Here is a 13,539-nt window from a genome sequence, read left to right on the forward strand (position 1 = left end):
ATATTATACGCTGATTCCTCAGCTTCGACCGACTCAGCATCTACAGTAGCTCTGACCTCACCTGGCCTGTAGAATAGAATAGAGGGAGATCCTATACATAGGGCAGGTGTGTATACGGCAGGTGCTACACACACACACACACACACACACACACACACACACACACACACACACACACACACACACACACACACACACACACACACACACGTGCAGAGGCTTAGCCGGTGTCGTGATTGATGTCTGTGAAGCAGTGAACGTTGCAGCAGCGGCTTAGTGCTGAGCCTTCACTTCGGAGGAGTCCGTGTGGTTTATCAGTGCCACGCTACCTGAAATAGTAATACAGGAGGAAAACCGAGGGAGGATGGGAGAGGGACCGAGCTTTTTTTTTTTTTTTTTTTGTGCTTCGCGCACAAATCTAATACAGCACAAAACACAAAATCTCTGCTTGTTTGCACTCTTTGATGAAGCAGCTTCTTCACTAGATAAATGGCCTGGACACGCTCACTATTTATAACCCTTTGATTTGTCGTCATCAGATGTTGTAACACTTCAGTCATAACTTACTCCCAATATATACAGGACACACTGAAGAGTCCGAATCCAGCTTCTCTCGCACGTTATTGCATGTAGAAGAAACATATTAGATATTTAAACTGTACAATCTACTGTGTATAGCAGCACATACTGTACATACAGGTGCAGATGTTGCAGTATATTTTAATGGCATACTGTAACTTGGTACAGTCATACTCTGCATACTTTGCTCTGCAGAGTCTCATCCAGGATGCGCGTCAGCATAAGAGCTGCTTTTAAACCCTTGGCATTGGAGACCTTTGCTGAACTTCAGAATATATTTGCTGTAGCTGTGCAGGCATTTTGCTCCGCAGATGGCATTTCCTGTCACTGGAGTGTTTTAAACTTCAGCTTCCGCGCATTAGAAAAGGGGATCAAATCCTTCCGTGAGCCGCGCCAGATCTCGGACCCGGCCGTGTATTACGAGAAGCGTTTCGTTGGCCAGAGAGTCAGCGTTTTGAAGAACCCCTTAGGAGGATCTGTATCAGAAATCCTCCCCGCCTACAACCCCCCCCCCCCCCCCCCCCCTCCCCCCTCCCCCCTCCCTCCCCCCCGCAGCCTTTTCTTTACGCACACCTGAGACCCACCCCGGCGAAAAAATATGCATCTACCTGCAAAATAAGAAAGGGCTGCCTGCAAAAATACCCCAAACGCACGAGTCATCAAGAAACAGTGCTGCGTGAGGGAGAAGAGGGCGCTGACGACGGCTACAGCACCAGCTGTGGACCGCCTCCTCCTTCGCTTGAAGCAGCTCCTCTGGTCACTACACGGAGCTGTGTGATGTGATCACCTTGTGCCCGTGCTGTGGGATGGATGAACTCTGATGCCGCCGTCCCCTACGATCCCTCTGTTGCCTCACTGCGTTTGACGCTTCTGCTCCTTGTGCAGAGCCAGCGTCTCTGAGCTGCCTCCTGCAAAAGGAAATGGCACCTGCTCACGCGCTCAAACCTGCTTTCGCTCCCTTTCCATTATCCCATGCGCACCCTCCAGCGCCATGCCCAAGCGGAGACACTCCAAGCTGATGTGGAGATGCTGCCAAGCTGGCAACAATAGTGGTCCAAGAGTGGCTGCAAAAGGGTGGTCACTGAAAAGAGCCGGGACGCGAACGCTCTGATAGCGCGTGCCTGTTTCTATCTATGGATTTGTGCTAATTTGCTGAAGCAGCAAGTGCCGATAAGCAAATGTCTCGGCGAGATGTCACGATCACAATATATCCTCGTGGTTTAGTGTGGGGGCGAGTGCGCTGTCTTTATGGGGCTGCTTATGAATGATAAGGTCATCGCGACTGTAATTAATCTTGTTATTGTCAGGACGGGCCTCGGTGGGCAGCCGTCCTGTCCTTGCAGTTTTCCAAAGGTTTATTTTCTGTGCAGCGTGAAGCTCTCAAGAAGCAGCGACGAGAGTCTTCGTGTGTGTGTGTGTGTGTGTGTGTGTGTGTGTGTGTGTGTGTGTGTGTTTGTGTGCAGGATCCTCAAGTTTCTCGTGGCCAAGAGGAAGTTCAAGGAGACTCTCCGCCCTTACGATGTGAAGGACGTCATAGAGCAGTACTCTGCAGGGCACCTGGACATGTTGGGCCGCATCAAGAGTCTGCAGATGCGGTAGGTTTGCTTTGGTTTTCCACTTTGACCGCATAAAAATTCAGTATTCATTTTGTGGTTGTTTAAAAGGGTTGACCAGATTATCGGACGAGGGGCTGTTCAGCCTGATAAGAAGGCGCGTCCCGAAAAAGGAGAGAAGACGCTGCCAGAACTGGACCCGCTGGATGAGCTGAGCATGATGGGACGTGTAGTCAAAGTGGAGAAGCAGGTACAGCAACGGTTTGATTCATGCAGACGGACGCAGAAGTTGGATCTGATGTCAACGCCCACAATGTGAATGTTTCCTCAGGTACAGTCCATAGAGAACAAGCTGGACCTCTTGCTTAACTTCTACTCCCAGTGCCTTAAGAAAGGCTCGTCCCACTTCACCCTGTCCTCCCTCTTGGACCCTGACCTGACCTCCGACTACCAGAGCCCCACAGACCAAAGAGACCTCTTCCCCTCCGCCAACACGCTCAACATCTCCCAGTCTGAGAGCGGCAACTTGGAATGACAGTGAGCCGGGGTATTGGAAACACATGTCTTCCTCTGCCTGAATCCACACTCCGAGTGGCCTGAACTCCACGTCTTCTCCCCGTTTCTGTGCGGTTGGCTGTAGTTTTGCCTCCATCTCAAGCGTTTCCTTTTACGTGAAGGCGTTTCCAGAGCTGGTACCGACGGAGGCCACCAGATGGCACCACTTGACAAGGAGCCTCGGCCGATGCTGCTCACCACACAAGCCTCTCAAGTCACAATGAAGCTGGGACACAGAGAGGACCCATGAACTACTTGACTACTGAATTAGTTTCATCCACTCACCTCATGCTATATACAGTATCTATGCCAACAAAGCTTCTGTAGGGAGCCAAACATTGAGCTTGAAGTTCCTATTCTTTCCATCGTCCTTTCTATCAAGACTCTGTTTTGCTGCTTGAAACATCAGACTCGGTTCACTGAGCGAAGACAGTGCTGCAAGTGCCATTTGTGTAGTAGGAAGCCACCTGCAGCTTCAGCAGCCACACAACAAGACATGTGTGTACGTGGAACACATCACATGGAAGAGGAGCTAAGAGGATGTGCTGCAGTGATATAGGTGTTTTTTTTCTCAACAATTAAAAAGTCTCCAAGAAGCCCACATGCAAAAAAAAAACAAGGCTTTTAAAAGATGAATGTTCCCACTTTTATTCTAACATTTGCCGTTTAACTCTCTCTGTCTTGCTGCCCACACTCCAAGCATGCAGTCCTCCACTGTAGATAAAACCCCCACCCAGGTCACGCGCGTCAGCCCTTAGGGCGTCCACGTCTAACGCATGCATTAGGCCACAGGCTGTTGTGCCCGTCCATGCACGTGTGAGACGGACTTCTTTATGTGCAGGGGTGGGCTCCAGTCATCAGGCGAGCTGTTAGCAGCCACTTTCCTCTGCTCTATCTGCTCTGGTTCTTTGAAGCAGGTGTCTGATGCACATTCAACTGTGTACTTGTGGACAAAACTGGACACACACACACATACAAAAACACACAATTATAACAGTTGCTTCAATATTTTGGAAAATTCGAACACGATTTTATCTCTTTGCTTAGAGTTTTTATACTGTAGCCATGTTCATGCACTTGTGCATGTGACAGAAAGGTTTTTAATGATTTTTTTGGTTTTGTAGAATTAATGTAGACTTAAGGTGATATCTGTTTAATTCAGTTAGATGCAGTGTATGGTTTAAATATGCATAATACCTACACACACTACATCACACAGCATGATACAGCTGATCAGGTTCACACGTGCACAACACATGTATATTTTATATAACTGGTGCCAGAGAGCCTTCACCATAGTGTATTCGGCCAGTGACAACATTTCCTCTGTCCCTCTGAGTGATTCATTTACTTACAAGCCAATTGACTCAGGTGCTCCACTTTTGCATTCAAAGCAAGCCTAGACTTTAAACAGTGAATGTAGTATTTAGGATGCAGTGTTCTTGCTGCCATAGTAAATAAGGTGGCGCATCAGAACTCGCTGTCGGTGTCATTTGTTTTGTGAAATGCCAGGAAGATCCATTCTTTGGCGTAGAGATGCCCGATTATTAGAGGTACTATTAGACTGAACGCTTGATTATCCCCAAGAATGGTGACTGTCATGTAAGTGTATGTTGATACCATTGTATTGCATGTTGTTGTTAGTGGTGGCCACTATATTAGAAACGAACACTTAAATGACCTGTGCCTTCTATGTCATTGTTCTGTTACTGGCGTTCAGTCTCAATCTCAGTGTCAATGTCAGTGCAGATTTAAATAGATGACTCTTTCACTGAAATATCACAAGGCCATGCTGTGTTTTCAAAATTATGATTTAACTAAAGAAGCATAATCAAACTCCCTTTCAACACAGCTCTATGGATCCATCTACTATAACTGTTTGCAACTTTTGACAATTTCTAAGACTCTAATTCTATGTTTATGCTCATGTTTATCATTGTAATCCTATTCAGACGCCTTCATTTTGACAACTGCTGTGTATTTTACCACCTGTCACATCTGGTGACCGGGGGCATGGACATTTATATCACAGGAATCTCTGCAGGCATGTGTCCTCTCATAAGCACGTCACATAGATCAGAATGGCTTCCACACAACTACCTCTGAGGCCACTAGGGGGCGCTAGTCTAGTAAACAAAGTATGTGAAACAGTAAGTGATTGTTTAACTGACTGAATGCTATGCATGATTAAATCTGCATGTTCTCCTCTCTCTCTTTTTCACAGTTCCTCTCATCATCCATGGTTCACTGACTTGCTGACATTTGACATTCCAGCTCATTGCCCTTTAACTTTAGGTATTGGAACTGCTGTTAAAATAAAACTGATTAAAGCAATAAGCAAAATGCTAACGTAACTAGGTCTTCCAGTTCCAATTGATGTAGCTAGTGGTTGATTAAATATGATGCGTATTTTATTTTTAATTCTAATGCACACCTTTATTTGGTCTTTTAAAGAGATTTAAAATTGTGTAGCCGCTAAGAATAAAACTAGCTCACTTGACTAACTTATTAATTTATTTGTTTCAATAAAGCTCTTTGGACTGTATGTTGAATGTGGTATTTTTTCTGGTTTTGCATTAACAGAGTAACTTTATTATGTGTTAAAAATTGACCTCATGCTATTTCATGATTATGAATTCAGTTATTAGACAAAAGAGGATTTAAACCTACATCTGAACAATTCTGAAAGCAGTTAAAAAGGGTGAAAATACTTTTTTTATTATTACAAGTTAATTATTCTTTCAAAAATTCTCTCTGTAACCCTCCGGCCATTAGCACCCTTAGTTTGTTCCTAAATGTCAGTAAATTGAAAGATGAAAGCAAACTGACATAAGAGTGAACCTGTTCACCTCTCATTTGGAGCTGATGTGTTTGGACGTGTGTCCAGCAGGAGACTGACAGGTTCCATTAAGGCATTTAGAAATATTCCTCCTTTCTCTGTCAGAGTGTGAAGTTTCCAACACCATAGAAGTAGCTGAACAATGTGACATGGCGTTTGTAAGGGTCAACAATCAAATAAGCGAATGTCTGCTCCTCTTCTTCTCTTGCTGGGTAACACTGGCCCAACTCATCCTAAAGGGAATGGATCAGTGTCTTATTTATCATGAACATAAAGTAAGTAAAGTTGTTTATACAGCATATAATAGACTGCAGTGCATGTAAGAAATATAAGTAAAACACTCTCAAAGCATCTGCAGAAGTATATGATTTATGATGATTTCTAACGTCTACATTGTTAAAGAGGATTTATGACCAACACAGACTTTATGTATACTGAATGGAGCAATCACTTACATAGGCACAAACTTTGAGCACAGTTGAGACAACAGTAATCTTCTTGGTCTCTGGATGCTTCTGCACACTACATCATAGAGCAGTCACAATTTCATTATTACATATGGATTTACAGTATGCAGGCAGGATATAAGTTACTATTTATAGCAACCCACAGCCTTGTTGTGATTTGGCGCTATATAAATAAAATTGAATTGAATTGAATTGAGTAAAAACAATATAGAAGCGAGTATCCCCACCTGATCAGGTCTTTGTACACCTGCTTTGTTGTGCTGATATAAGGATTGATGGTGTCTTCATATTGACAGAGCTCTCCTCCAAGACAAAGGTGTCTAAAGATGCGAAAGAGAAACTCTTCCCGCTGCTCTCTCCCAACAACATAGTAGTGGTCAGAGTCTTCCTCCTGCAACATCTGGAGAAACAGACCCAGCCTGAGCTGACACTATGTCAAGAGCTACTGATAAGTGGATGATGAAGAAGAAAGTCACCTGTCTGAGCTCATCATAGTCAGGGTAGACATCATGAAAGCATTTTACTATATGTCCAGAGGGCCTCAGAATACCACAAGAGTAGATGGGGTCAAACAGTTCCATGGAGACTGCAGTGCACGGCACCACCTCCACACTCACGGACACTAACGGCCTGCCTATAACAAACACATGTCAAAAGCATTCTGCACATCTGACTGCAAATACTGTCCAGCAGGTGAGATCAGTTTCTTACAATCAATGTTCAAAAGCTTGCTGGGGGCACGACATACCAAGCAGAACCCAGACTCCAGCCTCCATCTTTCTCAGACTGGAAATCACACCAGGGTCTCTGAAGAAACACTGCATAGACACACTGACATCAGGATATAGTAACATTTGTTTGATGCTTATAGTACAAAGAATACAGACAATTAATGTACTGTATGTTTCAGTAAATATTTAGCAGGTGTCTTACCTGTGCAAATTGTTCACTATTATAAGGATAAAAGCTCTGATCGAAGCTGTAAGACTGAGCTGTAATCCTCCCCAGCATGGACCTGCAATGAAAACACACACAAACAGATAGAAAAGCCTACATTTAATGTTTAGTTGTCCTTTGCTAGTCGACTAGTTAGGTGCTGCCAAGGAGCCAACGGCGGCACATTTCAATTAAATACGTTTACAGGTGGGTTACATTTAAAACTTTACCATTTCATCAACAGTGTTAGAGTGTCTTTGTCTTGTAGGAAGGAGAATGTCTTGGATAGAAGAGGAGAAAACGAAAAGCTTTGCTCATACGCGCATTTCTCTCCTGCCATTTTGGCTTAATCAAACAAAGAGGTCTCACGTGTATTGAAAAATAGTAGCTCGCAGGTTTGTAGGCGTTAACGGGCCAATCAGCGAGAGATGCCGACGATAAGAGCCAATGAGCGCCTGGTCTCACATTGGTGCCAGTTACAAGAACTGAAACCAAGTGGCTGGTCTTTATTTTTTGCTATCTGAGTTTTGTGTACCCGTTACCTTGACAACGCAAGTTAGCAAACGCGGGGTCAAGTTACCGGGGCAACATCCAATCGCCTTTAACGTCTGCACCAAAGAGTGATTGATAAACCTATATATTTACTTATTTTTCAATTTTTATTTGTTGTTGCTTCATAATACAAGTTACCTCCAATTGCTAAAGGTAGAAAAAATCAAATCGCCATATCATTATATTTTTCTTTCTAAACAGTAATGCCTTCTCGGGGCACAGACAGTGGTCAAAAGGTTTAACAATATACCGTAAAGTGAGTGTTTGGTCGTAACTACGTGTGTGGTTCTGATATGTAAGCTCTCAGGTGAGTCTTTTGAAATTGTGGAAATAATGAACAAAGCAACTGTGTAATAAAAGAAAATTTAGAAAGAAACATCTCGATATATTGTTGCTTAAAATGCCAAGCTTTAGTCGTGTATCAACGATATATTGTGCTAGCTACGAATGAACGATCCTAGCAAGCTGACCAACATATAGCTATGTTAGCTAACATTTTAGTTAGTGATAAATAACTATATAATGTATTATACTATATATACAGTATATTAAAGCTGTGTAAAATACTGGTCCCCCAGTGTACAGTGTTTTAAAATTAATTTTCTACGTAAAAGTAGAATTTATAATATAGCTTCTGTATGACTGCAAACTCCAGAAAACATATGCCTTACCAATTTAATAATTTGTGATGTGTCCTTGCATCATCATCTTTATTCAGCTCCTGGCCTCCTCTTTCTTTTGACAGCTTGTTCTGTACTTATTTTTTTAAAATCTGACAAGAGCACCTGAGAACCAGGCACGTAAAGGCCATAGTCTCTTTTATCACGGCCTCACTCAGCTTAATACGTTCGTGGTTATTAGATTTTTTTCTTAAATTGAAAAGGAGACTTTTTTGCTGAAGCTGTTCACTGTTAAGGATAGATGCCGGCTTTACAGCTTGTTCTTGTTTAGGTGTTAGTCAGACAACATTCGATCCTAAAATTAATTTTTCCTTTCCCGACTCAAACACTCATTACATCTGCAAAACATTTAAATAAGCCTGTAATGCTTTTGACTACACCTTTCTAGGGTTTAAGCTTCCTCTCACCCAATGACAGCTGGGCTCCAGCACCCCTGCGACCTTCAGAGGACAAGCAGTTCAGAAGATGGATGAACTAGTCTCACCTCCAGCTTGTAGTGCGAGGGGTGAGATGGAGCCCAAGCTCTTCCTCATTGTCTGCCTAGGTAAAAAGGGTATTTAATTACAATAATAATTTCTTGTCTTCTGATTTACAAAAGCAAGGTTTTAAAACGTCCTGTTCTCTAAAATTGTCACCCTTTTTTAAAATTGTTATAAATATGTTATACATCGTGTTTAGTGTTCTGTCCTTTAACGTGTGGGATAAGAGTCACTTCACTGACCTCAAAATGCATGGATGACAACTTTGTATCCTTATACTGTAGTGTCTCAAAATTAAAACAATGATGAGCTCAGTACTCAAAATGTGTCTATACAATGAGATTGGACAAAATCCAGATACAACAGCCTAAAACATGTGCTCAAACCAGTGCTTTGATACTTCACAACCTGGCTATAACCTGACATCAATGAGTCACCATCATCATCATCATCAGTCAGTATTATTAAAATAAATTTTCTATTCTCGCTGATTGCTTTGTGGTAATTGTACTTGATTCCTGCTTGAAGCCTAACAGTCAGGAAGGCGAGGCAGGTGAGAAAACATTGCAGCTGAGAAATGCTAGAATGTGTCCACAGTCTGGCAAGTCATAAAGGTTTAACAGTGCAGATTGACTTTTGTCAGATGTGTATGAAAACATGACCTGCATTCTTTTGAATGTCTGTGCACTGCTCCTTTTAGACCAGGAAGGAATATAGCTGCACGTATTGATCCATCACATTATTTGTTTGTCTGTACACACAGCTTTGAGACAGAGGCTTTGAGGCCAAGAGCTGTGCCCAGACTTGGGGGAACAATGGAAAAATACCACTGGAGTTCTTTGATAATAAATGAATCATCATTTGAAACTTTTCCCAATGATGTCATGGCGAGGATGAGCTTTGTTACTGAGCTCTTTCTGTTCTGTTTAGAGCTAAGCTACACAAATTGTGATTCCCAATGTAAAGAGTAGGATGTTTTTTAATTAGTTTTTTTGCTGATGCTGTTTGGTTTATACTGTATCAGCATCACATACAGTGACTATCCTTCAGTGCACCGGGTGTCCATGGTTTAGTACAGTATTTGTTTTCACTGCACAGTTGAAATTCACATTATTTGAGAGGAGATATTTGCCTTGAACTTGAAAATTGGAGAATAAAGATTGTGGCACTTTGTCGCCTATGTTGGCTTATGTATTTTTGAAAAATGAATTTGGACAATGCTATTTTTTCATCTTGTGTTATTGATAGCGTCAAATCAAAAACACTGTACAAAATTCAAAACAGAAAAGAACATTATTTTGCAATGGTTACAATAAATCATACCGTTTTTAATTCCACTGGTATATGCATTAAATCATCTCATGAACCCTTCAGATCTGTGTGATCTTTTGTGGTGTCTGGACAGGGTGTTTGCAGAAGAACCCATAAAAAAAACTGTTTTCATAATGTGCCAGCAAACTTGCTTTATGCTTCAGAAAACATACAGCTTGTCTTGATCCACACAAGAGCATGAGAAAGCAGAGCTATTTTGTTATGTCTTCTTCGAGTGCACTCTCTCCGGTTGTTTTCCGTTGTTTGTTCGTTTTCACCTGCACTTTGTGATACAGTATCTAAAACATTCTGGGAATCCAAAAGAAGCCCTGTATGGACATGCAGGAGTGGAGACGTACTGTATAGTGGAAGGGAGAATGGGACAAGAGGCATGAAGATAGAGGTGGAATGCGAAGCGGCTACAGGTGGAATGACTCTCTTCAGATAAGACTGATGTGGCTGTCGCTTAATGTGTTTGATAATATCTTTGGGCCTGTCTGCTCTCCTGTCGCGTCACCTGACTGTGGCCTCCTTAACCCGATGTCAGCAACTTAACATGAAACTGATGGTGTCGTCAGATACCTGCATAAAGTACTGAGGTTTTGGTCAAATTTGTTGCCACTAAAACGTTTGTGTGTTGTTATGGGTGTTTAGTGGCATATTAATTATATTGTTCTTGTTTGTTGATTTGTCATTTTTTTCATATGTTAATGGGTCTGTAAACTACACACTCAAGTACAGCTTGTTCCAGATGATGAATGCTTTGAATGTGTGAATGCGCTGGAAAATAATACGAGTAATTTTGGAGCAAAGCTCTGCTGAGTGACAGTACTACAGCCTCTCCCTGATGGAGTGGAGAGTGATAAAGTGCTCCCGTTAGGCGACACAAGATTTTAATAACTGCAGGAAAATAAGTAGATTTCACAGTTATTTCCTGTTACCAGCACCCTCCATTTATATCTTCTGGGCATCACATGGTGGCTTTTGCCCTCTTAACATTTATGACACAACCCAAACTCTCTCTTTATCCAACGTTTTGACACTACTGTTCAGACTGTTGCTCTCTCTCTGTTTCCGTGGGAACCGCTATGCAAAACTACCCGACATGGAAAATAACTCTCGCTGTTCTGCAGGCGTCCAGGAACAGGAATGTAATCCTAAGACTTTGCCAGCCGTAGCCTTGGATGGAGACAGCCTTGTTTCTGTGACACTGACTGGCATCAACAAGCTCCCACTGTCCCCAACTACCCTGCACATGCTCACGCAGCCTTGAATATGCATGATTTTGTCTGCTCATTCATGTGTATGTGCCGTATCATGTAGACCAATGGGAATAAACCATTAAGGCCATGGACAACAAGTTGTGCAGATGAGTAGGAGGCAAAGGAGCGAGGAAACGGATATCAGATTAAAGTGGAGGTTTAACAGTGCCCAGAATAACAGCTCATTCTTTAGGAATCCTGATTCTCCAGCATAAACAAACAAACCAAATATTTCCAACAGAGGGGTATTTTGCTGTTCTTGAATCTCTGAGGAGATAAATGTGCTGTTTTGATAACAGTGGAGGATATAAGACAGGATAAACAGATGATAACCCACAGTGCTCATTGCCAGAGTGAAGCCCTCTGAGCTCCTCACAGCTCCAAATAAAACAAAACGTATGCCGAGGACAGAACGGGTTTGCCGAACGGCCGGTGTGAGTAGAACAGCGCTGGTGGATGCGGCATAATGCTCCATTAGGAAAGACGAGCGCCTACAGTGAAAGGTTGAGTGCAGGCACGACTGACGGGAATTGAGTGAGGGTGTTAATACCACAACTGGGTCAGTGCCCGTGGGGATGGACGGTGGACGGATGGAGCGTCTGAGTGCTCTGAGGAGGTGGGTGGTGGAGCGGAACGCCACCTGAGACCTCCTTTAGTCTTTTTGTTTAAAGTAAAGAAATGACATCATGCTGTAGTTAAGGGATGATGTATTTAGAGAGAGTCCATGAGCTGGACACTCAGATCTTCTGTCTTCTTTTCTTCTAATGAGAGTTTCTTCTCACCGTATATGACACGTAATGACTGCAGCACAGATTAGAGAACCACCTCTCACGCACCAGGCGTGTATGTGCAGCTGACGAAGCAACAAGCCTCTACAGGTCACAAACAATAACTTCTTCCTGGCGTGGGATAAATGTGTGGCAGCAAAATGTGGAAAAAGAAGCAGCTGGAGGCTCCAAGTTAGTTTTTCCCAAAATGGAACATTTATTACATTTTTTGCCTTCTGACTATTTATTTCTTGTTGCTTAAGGGCCTGTTTGGTATGTTCACTGAAATTCCACTGTAGTAAATGTTTCTTCACTGACACAGAACTTCTCTCTGCATGTTTCGCTGACACATGTGGCCTCTGACAGTTGGTCACTTCTTAGTAAGCGGTAATCAATATGCAAGTCAGGGTTTTTGCTGTGACTGAGTCAGTCAGACATGTGACAGAATGATGTTCCATCTAGTGAGGGTGACTCTGTTGGAAACAGTGTACTTTATTGTACGAATAGACCGAAAGAGAATGTGTGTGTGCGTGTTGACCTTCTATCATAGTGTGTGTTGTTATTATTGTTTTGTTTTGTGGTGTGTGTCGTTTTCATAAAGCAAACATAAGATACTCTTTACAGATTTGTTTTAAATCTGCTGTTTTAGCAGTTTAGCAGTTTTCACATCCATAAGGTCACTGTTAAACTGTGCAGTGTTGCCAGAAACAAGGTCAGGGGTAGTTTGTTAGTTAGTTTTACACCTATTTATAAATTGTAGAAGTTATTTTAAAGCATTTAATTACTAATAAGGTGACCCTACTTTGTTGTACAGGGACAGAACAAATGCAGCAGATTCTGAAACAGGATCAAGACCTGTTTCGCTTAACATGAGATGGAACCTGAGCCTGAAAGCGACCTGAACAGGAGGAACAGAGACAAAGAGAACCGGCATAGGTGTGTGTCTCACAGTCAGCATGGACGGTGACGGTGCCGTGGTTTGTTTGCTGCTTTATGAGAAGCGGAGAGTCTCCAAAACAAAGCACACCCGCTGCTTTCCAAAACAAACCTGTCAATGCCACATTTCCAGCTGCAACAAAGACGAGAACAAGCAGTGCACATGAAATGGGTCCCAAGCGTCTGCGCTTCCTCTCTGCTAATATGAACGCTTTTCCACACATCTGGTGGATTCAGAAACAGTGTTTTGATCAACACTTGGTCAGTGCACACGCTGCACAGCCTGTCTTCCTCACTAGCAGCTGCACTCACCCTGTTCCTGGAGCAGAGAGATCCCCGGAGGAGCCGAGATGGACATGCGTCTACTCCTGGATGGGTTCTGACACAGTGCAGCTGTGTGGGGTGGTCCATCAGGACCACTGTGCTTGCGTGTATGTGCACACGCCGCTGGCCTGTCATGTTTTATCTCAACTCCTGGTGCTTTATCTCCATGTTTCCTCAAGAAACACTTCTAGTCCATTTGTAAACACATCTGTGAGCACACACTGCTGTATTGTCTGTATTGATTCTCCCTGAAGTGTGGCCCACTCGCTGTCCCTCGTGTGTGAGTGTATAGGCCCCAT

At 43.0% G+C, this 13,539-nt stretch overlaps 2 protein-coding genes and 1 long non-coding RNA gene across 6 annotated transcripts in view; 2 read left to right on the plus strand and 1 right to left on the minus strand.

Moving 5' to 3' along the window:
- Window positions 1–5,232, plus strand: part of LOC114865487 (potassium voltage-gated channel subfamily KQT member 4) — a 26,586-nt gene extending 21,354 nt beyond the window's left edge. For all 3 annotated transcript variants that reach the window (XM_029166651.3, XM_055512816.1, XM_029166649.3), the window contains 3 exons: window positions 2,043–2,174; window positions 2,244–2,382; window positions 2,464–5,232. In XM_029166651.3, coding sequence (XP_029022484.1) covers window positions 2,043–2,174; window positions 2,244–2,382; window positions 2,464–2,667 — 475 coding nt within the window. In that variant the 3' untranslated portion in view covers window positions 2,668–5,232. The remainder of the gene's footprint in view (window positions 1–2,042; window positions 2,175–2,243; window positions 2,383–2,463) is intronic.
- On the minus strand, window positions 5,226–7,464 carry cfap300 (cilia and flagella associated protein 300). Of its 2 annotated transcripts, none has more exons than XM_029166653.3 (7): window positions 7,160–7,464; window positions 6,927–7,008; window positions 6,742–6,811; window positions 6,470–6,627; window positions 6,221–6,393; window positions 5,982–6,048; window positions 5,226–5,759 (listed from the first exon to the last, which is right to left on the minus strand). In XM_029166653.3, the coding sequence occupies exons 1-7, from the start codon at window positions 7,267–7,269 to the stop codon at window positions 5,628–5,630; spliced, it is 792 nt and encodes a 263-aa protein (XP_029022486.1). In that variant the 5' UTR covers window positions 7,270–7,464; the 3' UTR covers window positions 5,226–5,627. The 2 variants fall into 2 exon arrangements, with proteins under 2 accessions (XP_029022486.1, XP_040928752.1); XM_041072818.2 differs by having other exon boundaries at window positions 7,299–7,459.
- Window positions 7,465–7,643: 179 nt separating this feature from the next.
- LOC114865491 (uncharacterized) lies at window positions 7,644–10,855 on the plus strand. Its single transcript, XR_003787527.3, has 3 exons — window positions 7,644–7,788; window positions 8,550–8,705; window positions 9,404–10,855. It is a non-coding gene; the product is annotated as an uncharacterized LOC114865491 (long non-coding RNA).
- Window positions 10,856–13,539: the final 2,684 nt, after the last annotated feature.

Source organism: Betta splendens, chromosome 11 (assembly GCF_900634795.4).
Source record: "Betta splendens chromosome 11, fBetSpl5.4, whole genome shotgun sequence".
Taxonomy (NCBI): domain Eukaryota; kingdom Metazoa; phylum Chordata; class Actinopteri; order Anabantiformes; family Osphronemidae; genus Betta; species Betta splendens.

Bases quoted from the DNA above. Each gene is read 5' to 3' on its own strand.
- cfap300 (XM_029166653.3), bottom strand. From the start codon at position 7,269: ATGGCAGGAGAGAAATGCGCGTATGAGCAAAGCTTTTCGTTTTCTCCT. The intron at 7,009-7,159 runs GTAAAGTTTTAA...TTTTCATTGCAG, and splicing joins CTAACACTGTTGATGAAATG to GTCCATGCTGGGGAGGATTA. The intron at 6,628-6,741 runs GTATGTCGTGCC...TGTTTGTTATAG, and splicing joins TGGAGTCTGGGTTCTGCTTG to GCAGGCCGTTAGTGTCCGTG.